This window comes from Toxoplasma gondii, chromosome X (genome assembly GCF_000006565.2).
Source record: "Toxoplasma gondii ME49 chromosome X, whole genome shotgun sequence".
Taxonomy (NCBI): Eukaryota; Apicomplexa; class Conoidasida; order Eucoccidiorida; family Sarcocystidae; genus Toxoplasma; species Toxoplasma gondii.
The window spans coordinates 2,456,210-2,468,297 of NC_031478.1; the positions used below are offsets into that span (position 1 = coordinate 2,456,210).

Below are 12,088 nucleotides of genomic sequence, written 5' to 3' on the forward strand. Positions count from 1 at the left end.
CATATATATGGCCGACGCAACATTGTGCTTCTCGGCCGCCAAATGCAGCATTTCTCGAAATATTGGAGCGGAGGCGCTAAGTGTGAGGTTATATGCCATCCCTTTAACTAGGAGGTAGTTTGACGCTAGCATGAGCATAAAACCGCCTCCAAAGTCACGTTTGGTTTTCTGGATGTACGCAATAGGATCACGAAAAAGAAATCGAACCATCCCACCCACGAGGCTCCTGGTAGCTCTGACCGGTTTACGCCATCGTTTTCCTTCAGAAGGGTTGGTCGATACAGATGGCAGATCCCCATGGTCATAACCGCTGCAGACGTATGACAGCAACGGACAGCATGTGCAGCATAGAACAGTTTTCCGTAAGTCCTCGAATTAGTAACCGCTCATTAGTTCTAAAATTGGCATCGCGCGTGGAAACAATATCAGAAGTCGATTTCCCAAAAGATGACGCCGCTGTTTCACACGTAAGAATAATTCACCAACGTCTATCTATTCATTGCCTCTTTATTTGTCTCCGCACCGTTTATTCCTCAGCTTGTGGCGGTCCCTGCCTCGGCAGTTTTTATCTGCAGCCTCTCGCGACATTTGGCTCTCTTTCATTGTTTTGGAGTTGAATTCTCTATGCGAACCCTGATTACCTTGCTCGTGCGATTTCTTTGGCCACCTATCAGTTCCCAGTGCGTTAGAGTATTGTTTTCCTTCGCTTGTTCCCTCGCTGTTCACCAATCGTCTCCACTGACTTCCTTTTTTTCTGAATACCGCTTACTCTTCACTGGAACATAATGCATTGGCTGTTGATGGATCCAAGTGCCCCTCTTGGGCGTCCGCGGCACCACTTATCATCGCCATGGTGTACAGAAGCAGGGATAATTGAAAAGCGTATCTTGTGATTCCACAGGCGTAAACTGTTTTAAACGTGATTGCATGGAAGCGTATTCAATGTGTTGATCAAAAACGCGACTATTTTATACAGACGTGGTAAAGCGAGCGCTCATCAGTATAAGCGTGTAAGAACAGGGGCGCTAGCAAACCTTGACTGCATAAGCTATAGATATCCCAGTAGCACGGAAAGGATGACGCTGTCCCGATTGACGCTGCGAAAGTCATAAACTGGTACAGGACGACATAGTACAGATCGACAATGAAGAACAGTACAACAGCGTAACACCTGCCGTTTTGGTTTGTAGTTGGAAGCAGAACCACGGAGTGTGGCAGAATATTTAAGCACTGAACTGGAGGATTTGTCACAAGATTCAGTCAAACGCCTCACCATGTTCACAATCGTTTCAGACGGGCATTCATCTGTTGCACGAACAACAGCCCTGCTCGGCGGTCCTTGAATACAGGAACGGCTAGACTGCTGGCGAGTCAGTCTAGCTCAGTGGCCTGGCCTTCCCATTGAGGGCGCTTCGGACATTGTGAAGGAAAGTGAAGCTTGAAAAACAGACTTGAAAGGTAAACTGGACAAAAACACCAACGAAGTTGTTGTGGAAGAATGATCTCTAGGACTTGTGTGCCAAGGAGCAAGGGCTGCGTCGAGAACAGTCCGGCACAGTTCGCTTCCACAACAATCAGACAAGAACAGGGTACCTGTGATAATGCGGAGAGGCATAGTAAACGTAGAATGTGGTGCTGCTGTGCCAGTCCGCCCTCCGGCGCGTTGTGATATGTTTGAGAAACTGTTTAAGGTGGGCAGAAATGCGGTTTCCCCATGAGAAAACTAACACAACCTCCCGCCTACAACTGACACGCTTAAGCGAGCAACACTCCACGGTGGCACTTCAGAGGGGGCGGTGTGGAACTGTAGAAAAACGACGGATGTCCCATGGTAGGCAAAACAGTCGTTGCTACGCATCCTTCGTGATTTGCTGAAGCGTCAAATTGTGTTGAACAGTGCATCTGTAATTGACTTTCACAAGGTAACGTCACGTGGTGGCGATTCTGCGGTTGCAGGCTTTATCTGTACCACAAAGCATCCCGCAGAAGTCACAAATGACTGAGGTTCGTCGACATATCTGGCGCTCATGCGACGTTCCATCATCTTCATCACATCGAGACCACACTCCATACTATGCAGCCTATCACTTGCCAGAAAAAAACAAAAATAGAACTGTTGGCGGTCCGTGTTCCTAGGAAATCAGTGTACGAACACAAACACCACATTGTGAAACCCAGTTCGTTACTGATTACCGATTTATCATTTTATTTCCGCAAAGTGCCTTCCATGAAATCCGTGGCTACACGGCCTTTCTGCTTGTAGCACCCGCAGGGGCACGCACCAGATATTGTTTGTGCCTTTCGGAGGACATCCCGCAGACTTCTGAAGAATATTGCTTTGTGCATCCATACTTCTTTTGTTAGCATTTTAAACTGCTAGCCTGCTTGCCGCCGACGCTGTAGACTTTGTATGAAGCAGGAAATGTGAGGGAAACCCCTTTCCTGTGAACCCTGCCCCCGCATGTACAGTGGCGGCATGCGAGTGTTTCAGGATAAGAGTGGTTCCGTTTGAATAACTGCCCCCAAAGCCATGGTATTCATCTTAGCGCAAACGAACCAAGAAAAATAGGGAACAGAGCGAACCGGATCTTGCCTCGCAAACAAGTGTCCTCACCTTCCAGCTCTCCTGTACATCGAGGAATTTTGTGGGAGGGGAGAAAGCTACTGGTTGTTCTCATTCGAGTCATACATCGGGAACTATAGAGACTGTCGTCTTGCCGAAATATGCGCAGCCTCTGTGTTCCGTGTGCAACAAGAATAGTGGAATACGCCTGACATGTTGCGCATCAAGAAAAGCATACCAACGATGCTTGATTGCACCGTGCTTCAACGCAGCCTTTGAACTGTGTTTCTCAGAAAGGAAAGTAACAGTGGCAGAAAATAAAGGAGATGTCACTGTCTTCTTCCCCCGTTCTGCTTCCCGAGTTTTACAGAAGTGGCGAAAGGAACCTGCAAGCCTCCCCTAGCACAGACTCTTGAACCACTGTGTCGCTGCTGTATGGTCTTTTCAAGGTGGAAACGGCGATCTCGGGCAGTCTGGGTTACTGGACTTGATTCGTGAGAATGCTCATTTTGCGTTAACGACACGCGAAATCTTAATGTCAGTTCCCGGCGAAAACGTTCGACCGTCAGACGCTCAATAACGAAATGCAAAGTGCACTGGTCCTCTCTTAACCTGTGTCTGATCTCTTGACGTGCATTCATACTTACCTGGTCCCACAAATATGCTGAAGCATGTACATATACATACATGCAAACACATATACATGCATATACTGAGCATGCGCGCATAGAAACTATGTAATCCTGTGAAGAACAGGTGCGTTCTCGGGTAATGCTTCACGCGTTCATCACGCTCGACTTGTTCTACCATTTAAAAAGTCATGCATGCAAGAAAAATGCCTGAGCTGCTTGTTTGTCTTCTTGTCGCCGTGCCTTGTACTTCTGCTTCGACGACGTCCCTGTCAACACACCCCGACCACTCTCGGCTCTTAGGCCCTTCTTGTCTGAGCCTCTATTCTGGGCTTTTGTCCCGCTGAAAAGCAGATACAAAAAGCCACACACGAAGATTGATGGTGAGAAATATTAAAAGGCCAGCGCCTCGCATTCGAGACCGAGACTGTGCCGGGTTTCAGCCGGACGAACTCCCTCCAGAGATGCATGTTGCGTCCTTCGCCGCACATGCCTAGCAGCCTGTTGTCTCCTGTTGGGTACACTTAGTGGCGGCGGTTTGCATACTGCATACTCCACGAACGAAATCGAACTTCCCCCTGCTTCCTGCTCGTTTCTTTCGCTTACGAGCACCTAGGTGTGGACTCACGATGGCATAAATACAGGGGCAACCACCTAGGAATCCACACACCAGTCAAGATGCCCAGGCACTCAGTCCCACGAAGGCGAGAAGTCCAGTGGACTTGAAATCGAGTCTGTGTTTCTCGTGCCTGTCGTCTCCGGTCCGGAAACCCAGGCCCGCGAGCGACACGGAGAGCAAAGCCTCCTCCGTCTCGTTTCTCTCCTCTTTCCCTTCTCTGGCGGTGTAAAGAAGGATCGTCCGCTTCTCGTTTCGCAGTCGGAAAAACCAGTCGCTTACGCTCGCCGTTTTCTTTTGCCGCCGTGCACCGAGCGAGCCTGCTCGCTGACCTCCCACCATTCACGCAGTCTCCCTTGGGCGTCTCTCACGTAGCTGAGGCAGGGCGACGGAAAAGAACCGCAGAAAAAGCGAATGCATGGGAACATGAAAACAAGTGAATGCAGGACACAGGAAAAGAATGCATTTGAGGCAGAGAAGGCAAAGGAATGCGGAGTCGATGAGCAACGTAGCTAAGGACCTGTCACGGCAGACGTCGAAACGCGGAGTCCCAGAATCTTTGTCGCATCGAGGCAGCACGTCGACAGGGCAAGGAAATGCGGGAAAGGCGGCCGCGATGAGAAAGGGAGGCGACAGCTTTCCCCAGAACCATTTGCAGAGAATTCAGAGGAAAGGGCCTCTTCGTTGTCGCCTCTACGATGTCTCCACCTCACAAGAAAGAAATAAACCGTTTCTTCTCACAGGACAAAACTCTCTGAACTGCAGGCAGGATGGAACTGCGTCGTGTGTCCTTGCCGCGGAGAGCGAGAGCGAGAGAGAGCAGAAAGGCTTCTCATCGAAATCTCGCCCTTCTCAACGCCTGGCACGTACCCGTCACTTTCCGGAAATCTTCCCTTACTCCCGTCGGAGCCACGGTTCCCTCTGGCTGCCTGGAACTCCGTTTCTGTTCCACGCTTTGGCAGTGTTTCTTGCGGGCGGTTTTTCGCCTTGTCCCCCCTTGCAGCGCTCTGAGGAAGCGCGTTCTCCACACCCTCATCAGCGAACAACAGGGAGGAGGAAGAGAGGGACCTGAAGGAGAAGGGCGCCTCTTCGTCTTCCTCGAGCGTGCTGTCGAGCGCCGTCTCACGACCCTTATGGCAGGTCTGCGGTCGCGAGCGCGGTTGTCTCATCGACGAAGCGGAGGAAGAACTCGAAGAGAAACAATCACTCCGTCCAGGGCATGCAGACACGGCTGCGTAGGAGTCATCCAGGAGCGCCAGAACGCGCCCTTCGTGTTCCATGTCCCTTTGCAGAGGCCGCGCCGCCCCCAGGGTCTCTCTCCACTCCGCTGTCTCCTCGCAGCTGTCCCCTTCGCCTTCGTCGTCATGTGGAGAGTCGGACACCCCCCGTCGGCCTCGACCGCCTGGCCGTTTCTCTCGCTGCAGGAGACGAGAAGTGGAGTGGGAGCGAGGGAAGTCTTCGTCGTCCAAGAAAGGCAGAGAACTCCGATCGAGAAGCCTCAAACTTCGTCTGTTTTCGGCGCTCGTGTCGGCGAGAAGATCACGGTTGCTCTGCAGTTTTGGCGTCTCCTCAGGAGGCGCGTCATCCTCGTCTTCTGCTTCTTTGCTCTCGTGGTGTGGCTTGGCGCCTAGCGAAAGACACGCTTGACTGTTGCGCGTCGCCTCACGGCTTCGCGGTTGTCTTAGCGCCTCCCGAAGCGGCCCAGCTTTCTCGCTCACATCCAGTACCTCCTGAAGACAGTGCAAGACAAACGTCTTTCTTCGAAGCCGCTGTCGTCCAACAGAGCAGGCGGCTTGCCAGAGAAAAAAACACAGGCACTCGCTGACAACCAGGTTCCCACTCGACGACCGCCTCTGCCTCTCTGAAGAGGAGCTAAAGGAGGAGAGAGGTTGACTGTTTCTGAGTGTTGTGCACAGCGGTTCCGCGAGGTCTGGGCATTTGAACTGCTCCTGAAAGAGCGTTGGGGAAGAAGCCGAAACGTTCGAGGGCACTGAGAAAGCAGACTGTGAGCATGCGTGGGGTGAAGCAGGGCGATGGCGAAACAGAGCCACTACGCACTGCTGTTCCTTGGCTCGTTCGTGGAATGCATCACGGGCGCTAGCTCGTTTGAAAGATAAACCGAATCGTAAAGAAGCAAGACGGGGGATGGAAACGAGCTTGCAGGGAGAACAGACAGAACCACGGATGGCGCTACAGAGCAGAAGGCTACACGTGGACAAGACAGAAAACCGAAAGGGAGAACGACTTCGACAGAGGGCAAGGGGTTGGGCGCAAGCAGCGATAGGAACAGCGCTGTTTTCCGGAAATGAAAGAGAGAGAGGCGGAGAACGCAGGACACAACAGACAGCGAATGCAGAGAATAGAAGAGACATTTGCTCGCAAAGGAATGACGTACAACGACTGTCCGAAGATGGTGTTTATCTGACATATCACCGATGGTGTAATGCGAGTCTCGGTAACTGTGTTTTTCGTGCTTCAATCCCAAGAGATGTCTGGGGAGGAGCATCGAAAGAACGGAGGAAGCAAGAGATGCCGAGGAAGAAGCGAGGGAAGACTCCCTTCTTTCGAGTGGGCACACACCCGACAGAGACGCGCAGAGAGAAGAGACGACTGCGAACATCGGTTCCTTTCCTACCAGAAGACGGAGGAGATGTTGACTCTGCGAAATGTCTCTGAAGAGCGCCCGACCTTTGCCGAGTTTCCACTGGCGAAGGAGAGCTCGAAGAAAGCAGTCTCCCAGAAAGGAGAAGGAAGGCGTCGGACTCCAAGACGCTCCAGAAAAAGGAAGACCTGTCTGAAAAGAAGCAGACAAAACAGAAACAGAAACCTGCCAACAGGACGCATGCACTCGCGCGCGCAAAGCTCGACACACTCACGCTTCTTGACGCTTGTGTTGAACAGGGTAGTCCTCCTTTCTTCTCCGACTCTTCGCTGTCTCTATCTGTCGCTGCTTCCTTTTGTGTCCTTCTCGTTGTCGTTCTGCCTGCTCCCTCTTCGACTGCCCCCCTTCTCTGAGAAGTCGTCCGCTTCTTCGTGCGGACTCGTCCTCACCTTCTTCACATCAAGTCTTCTGCTTCTCTCCTCGAGTTATCCCCTCTCGATTCGCTTCCTGTTCCGCTGTGTCGAGCTTGACCCTCTCTGAGAATCTCTGCGTTGTCTCCCTTGCCACTGTTCTCTCCCTTTTCTCCCATGTCGAAGCCCCCCTTGGGTCTCCTCTCTCCCTAGGTCTCCAAACCAGTCTCCTTTTCGTCTCCTTCCCTCTCCGCTTTACTCTTTCTTTCGACTCTAAATGGCTTGCAGCCTGTCTTCCGTCTTCAGTCTCTCGACCAACCTCTCTGTGTCAGGCCTTATCTACACTTATTATCTATTTATCTATACTTATCTACGTAGCTGTCCATCTCTCAGTCCGTATCTATCTACCTCCTTTTCTATGCCTATCGACATATTTATCTATATCCATCTATATCTTTCTGTCTACCTCTCTATCTATCACTCTATCTCTCTCTCTGTCTGTCGCTCTATCTATCTGTATCTATCTATCGATTTACCGATCCTTTCCATCTATATCTATCTATATGTGTCTGTCGCTATCTCTCAGTTTCTCTGTCTGTTTCTCTCTCTCTACCTCGATACGAGACGAGTGCGTCACTGAAACTCGGAGACTCTCTTTTCTCGAGCGGAGTCGATCCACTGTGGAGGAAAGTAGGAAACGAAAAACGGGTGTACGTACAACGTCTACAGGAGGGCGGGAGAAGCAGCTGCTGCCGGCGCCATCCTGTGCTGGACTCTGCAAGACAGTTTCCGGTACAGACGTCTGGATTCTTTTGTTCCTCGTCGGCGTCTCAGCTGTTATTCTCCTTACCTCATGGCACTCCAGTCTCTCCACAGCCGCGAGGCCGAGAAGAAGATCGGCGGCTGTGGCGTCGATCGCTCGTGCTGTCGCTGCGCGAGCAAGCGCTTCTGCGAGTTCTTGAAGCAGCTCTTCAGTTTTCTCCATCTGCGTCCTCCCGTTCTCTAGCTCTCGCTCCGCGCTAGAGCAGCCGAAAGGCGTTTGAGAAGCAGAGGCGAAACGCGCCTCGCGGGCGTCGGACAGCTCGGGGGCAACCAGGTGAAGCGCTGTTCCGCCTCCATGCGTCGTCGATTCGCCTGCTTCCCCCAGGAACGAAGACGCGGCGCACAAAGAAGAGGACAACCGAGAGGAAGAAGACAGAGAGGAAGAAGACAGAGAGGAAGAAGAAGGGGAGGAAGAAGACAGAGAGGAGGAAGCAGGGGAGGAAAGAGAGGACTGAGGAGAAGAAGCGGGGGGACTGCGAGAAGGAACAGACAGAGAGGGAACGAGACAGAACGTTTTTGGGTGGCGGCGCAGTTCGTTTTTACTTTTCCGAAGAAGACGCGCACGCGTAGAAAGAAGAAGAGAGTTCGCTGAAACCTGGTTTCTCTATGCTTTCTACGAGAAGAGGAAAACGCGTGGAGAGACTAGGTAGAGTTGCTCGGTGTCTCTTTGTACCTGCTTGAAGGACAAAGAAGGAAGCAGAATCGAAGAAGAGAAAAACGAGTGCACAGTGATGAAAATCTCAAACGGCGCGTATCCGTTTGACGCGTGATGCGGGTATCGGTGGCGTTTGGGTTTCCTTCCTATCATTCTACAATCGGCGTATATTCGAAGACTGAACGACTTCCCAGACACCGTGTTTGCTTCGCTCTCTCCCTGCACGACGCCCACGTTCTTCGCCGTCGACCGCCCGGAAGCTCTATGGATCCTTTCCTCGGATCAAAGTGACGTTTAGCGGCGTCCTGAGGCTTACACTTTAGACGCGAGGGAGACGCGTTGTTTCCCCATGGTCTCATTCAAAAGTCCGAGAAGCTCAGGCGGAGAAGCCGAGCGGGCACGTGTACGCAGGTGCTTCGTGGAGATCGAGAGAGATCCCAGAAGAAGAAGCAGGTTCCGCGGAGAAAGAGTGTCAAAGGCCTCGTCTCTCGCAGACGCCAGAGCAGGGAGGAAGCGAAGAAAGAAAAGAAGCGAGGCTGAAGGGAAATCGCTTCCTCCCTGTCTCCACACAGCAGCCGCGCTTCCGTCTGCTGTTCTTTCGCTTGGGCCTTTACTTAGTCGGAGGCTTTCGAAAGTATCTCGTGCCTCTTTCTCGCCACTGTTCCCCCCTTCCTTCGTCTGTCTTGAGCGCGGCGACGAAAGTGAAAAGCTCACTTCCTCTTCCCAGAGAGCAGAAAGCAGGCGCAGCAAATCTGCATGTGCCAGGCCCTTTTCCAGGAGACAGCTGTCTCTCTCGAGTCTCCAAAGAGAGGACCGAAGAGGCTCGACAGGGTGCTGAAGCAAGGAAACAGAAAGTCGTGCGGAGGTAACAGTGGAACAAACCAAGACTCACGGACAGAACGCGACGGTGGGAACGAGAGAAAAAAGGAGAAGCAGATTCGGCGAAAGCGACGAACGAGCACCGCCTCTGAGCAGGCATACGAAGAGAAAGAGTCACTCCAGTGGAGACATGGAAAAACAGACACCGGCAAGGAGACCGTTAAATACTTGTCGACGAAGACAGCGTAACATCACAGACAAACTGATCTGAGTGTTGACAGGAGACACCCTGGAGGCGTTTAGAGGCACCGTCACCTAAAACTGAAGACTACAAGACGTACCCCATACTCTGCGCACAGACGAAAGACTGCCTCCACAGTCCGACAGAGTAATGCAACGTCTTCTTCTGTTTGCCCCAGTGCTGCGCTTTCTTCTTTCTCCTCTCGACTGAGAGGAAACGCGGGAAGAAACGAAGAGGAGGAAGGAGAAGAAGAAGATGACTGTCCGAGAGTCGCCTCGAGGGTCTGCCCTAGACGATCTAGACAGGCGGATACTTCCTCGACGAGAAGCCGAATGAGAGGAAGGTTTTCAACGCGCAAGGTGAGCAGAGCAGCGGCCAAGGTTCCAGAGTCTTGAAGTCTACGCCGGACCGCTGAATCGCTTTCCACACCAGCTGAAGAGGCAGACGAAACAGAAGACGGGGACGCGGAAGCAGGACCAGAAGAAGATGAAATAAAAGGAGAAGAAAAGACCCCAGTCGTCGAACGTGGAGACAGAGAGGGAGCACTGCAGACTGCAGCTTGAGAGGCAGACGAGAAGGGCAAATCTCCGCTGAGACGTTCGTTCTCCAGTTCCGTCTCCCTCTGCTGCATGCGTTGGCATTCTTCTCCACTGGCGCCTGCAGGTGCTTTCCCTCTGGCTGCACGGAGTTCTCCCGGAAGATCCCGAAAGCGTTCTCTCGCAAGCAGAAGACACAATTCGTTCTGGAGCGCGGACAGCAGCTTGTCGCCATTCTTCACACCGAGACGGCCGAGAGCCGCGAGGGCGGCGACCAAACTGGCTTTGGTCACGGCCGCGGGTGTATGTACACCCCAGTCTCTTCGCACGGCCTGTCGTGCAGGCCCCGCGTCCTGGGCGTTCTCCGTCGGCCTGGCTGCAGAGTCTCGCAGACTGCCTTCGTTCAAAAGGCGTTCCATTTCCTTTTTCAAGAGTGCGAGCATGCGCTTGACGGGCGCTGGCGGATCCGGCGCCGTCCGGCCTGCGCTGAGGTGTATCGATACCGGAAAGAAGAAGCTGTAGGCGCTGAGGACGGCGCACAAGTTGTCCAGGCTCATCGTGCGAATGAGGCGGAACTCGAGTTCCTCAGCCAACCCAGCGAGGAGCTGCGAGGAGGAGACGCGGAGAAGAAGCGCAGAGTGGAGGAGAGACAAGACGGCCTCGGTCTGCAGACTGTGACGGTCGGAGAAGCACTGCGCCAGGAGGACGGAAAGCTGGGGTGTCTCCGCATGCAGGCGTGGAGGCGCGGGCGAGGGATGCCTGGGATCGCCTGAGGGTGCGGGGAGAGAGGAGAGACTCTTTCGAAGAGAAAGACGACGCAGAAGCGCCACTGCCTCTGCTCCGGAAGAAGGGGAAGAAACGTAGGAATGGGCAGCAGACGATGAAGCAGACGCAGAGGAGCGACCGGAGAAAGAAGAGGCAGAAAACGATGCAAATGACGACAAGGCGAGAGGCATTGCACGAGGTGACCAGTGGCGAGGGGGGAGAGCGGTAGCTGTCGACGAGACGACCGGAGGCAGGGAAGGACAGAGACAGGAGAGAGCGAAAAACGAATCGCGCGAAGGCGAAGAGGCCCAGTGGCGGCGAACGCAAGGACGAGACACGGGGGGACCCTCTTGTTTCCTATGCGAGGCAAGGCGAGAGCAGGAAAAAAGCCGTCGAGCTCCACTCACAAAAGGAGAACAGGCTTTCGGAGACGAAGCGAAAGACACACCAGAAGAAGCCGCAGACACAGCGAACTCTGCAGAGTCGCCCGGCAAACTGACCAGGCGAGGAGAAAACGCGTCGGGCAGAGAAAGCGAAAAAGCTAGGGAAGCTGGAGAAGACAAGGAAGGAGCACGAGCGAAAAAAGAGGAAGCAAGAGCGGAGGAACAGAGAGACGACCTCGAGAGAGAGACCGGAGACACTGTTCGCCGCGTGAGGCAGCGCGAGAAGGATCCCCGAAGAGGGTGGAAGGAGGGGAGGCCCCTCGCGCGGCGAGCTGCCATTGGACTTGGTTTCCGTGTGCCTCGAAAAAAAAGGAAGTTTGCATAGCGTGAAGAGACCTCACTGAACGTTCTTGTGGAACTTCGCGTGCGTCGAAAGAAGAAATGAAAAACGCCGGATTCCAGGACTCGACGACGTCGACGGTGTTCTCTACTGCAGTGGCACCGCGGTGCGGAGGCTACGTCAACATCTTTGCGCGCCTTTTGAAGGACGTTCCTTTGCTGTTAAGGAATTCCTTCTGCTGTGGCAGCGCAAAGCAAAAGTTCCTCGTTTCGCTCATTTCACAGGAAAGGGAAGGACGCTTTGCACGTGCGGCCAGCCTTTGCGTTTTGCGGCTGCGTTGCCGACATGGCGCCCAGTCACGAGCAACGAATTCCCCAACTGTCTCCCAGAAAAGTTCAAGCTGGGCTGTACAGGAAGACGCAAGGTCGCGAAATGAAGCGGACGCATGGAGTCAGTGAAAATGGCGAGAAAAACGAAGGAAATTCACCGGCGTCGACACCGGCACCTTTGTGCCCGGCGCGCCAGTGTGCAACTGTAGCAGCAGGTACACAGCCGGCGCGAGTCGGTGCATCCGTCAAGCGAAACGGCGCGGCATCACCCGACAGAAACGCGGATTTCCTGGAGACAAACGCGCAACAAACGCCCTAGGCCAGCAGCCAAGAGTTTGCGGTGTCTCTTCGGAAGAAGATGCGCGGAAAAACAGCGAA

General features: G+C 53.3%; 1 protein-coding gene across 1 annotated transcript; it reads right to left on the reverse strand.

Annotated features, from left to right (window-relative positions):
- Positions 1-3,077: 3,077 nt before the first annotated feature.
- On the reverse strand, positions 3,078-12,032 carry TGME49_225130 (hypothetical protein). The gene is made up of 7 exons (XM_018780089.1): positions 9,458-12,032; positions 8,614-9,131; positions 7,671-8,115; positions 6,444-6,602; positions 4,679-5,538; positions 4,091-4,183; positions 3,078-3,535 (listed from the first exon to the last, which is right to left on the reverse strand). Exons 1-7 carry the CDS (start codon positions 11,378-11,380, stop codon positions 3,382-3,384), a joined length of 4,152 nt encoding a protein of 1,383 aa, XP_018635983.1. The 5' UTR covers positions 11,381-12,032; the 3' UTR covers positions 3,078-3,381.
- Between the last annotated feature and the right edge of the window lie 56 nt (positions 12,033-12,088).

Coding starts and splice junctions, on each gene's coding strand:
- TGME49_225130 (XM_018780089.1), bottom strand. CDS start 11,380: ATGGCAGCTCGCCGCGCGAGGGGCCTCCCCTCCTTCCACCCTCTTCGG. Junction 9,132..9,457: donor GTCTGTGCGCAGAGTATGGG/GTACGTCTTGTA, acceptor TCCTTGCTTCAG/CACCCTGTCGAGCCTCTTCG. Junction 6,603..7,670: donor AGAGACTGGAGTGCCATGAG/GTAAGGAGAATA, acceptor GCTTCTTTTCAG/ACAGGTCTTCCTTTTTCTGG.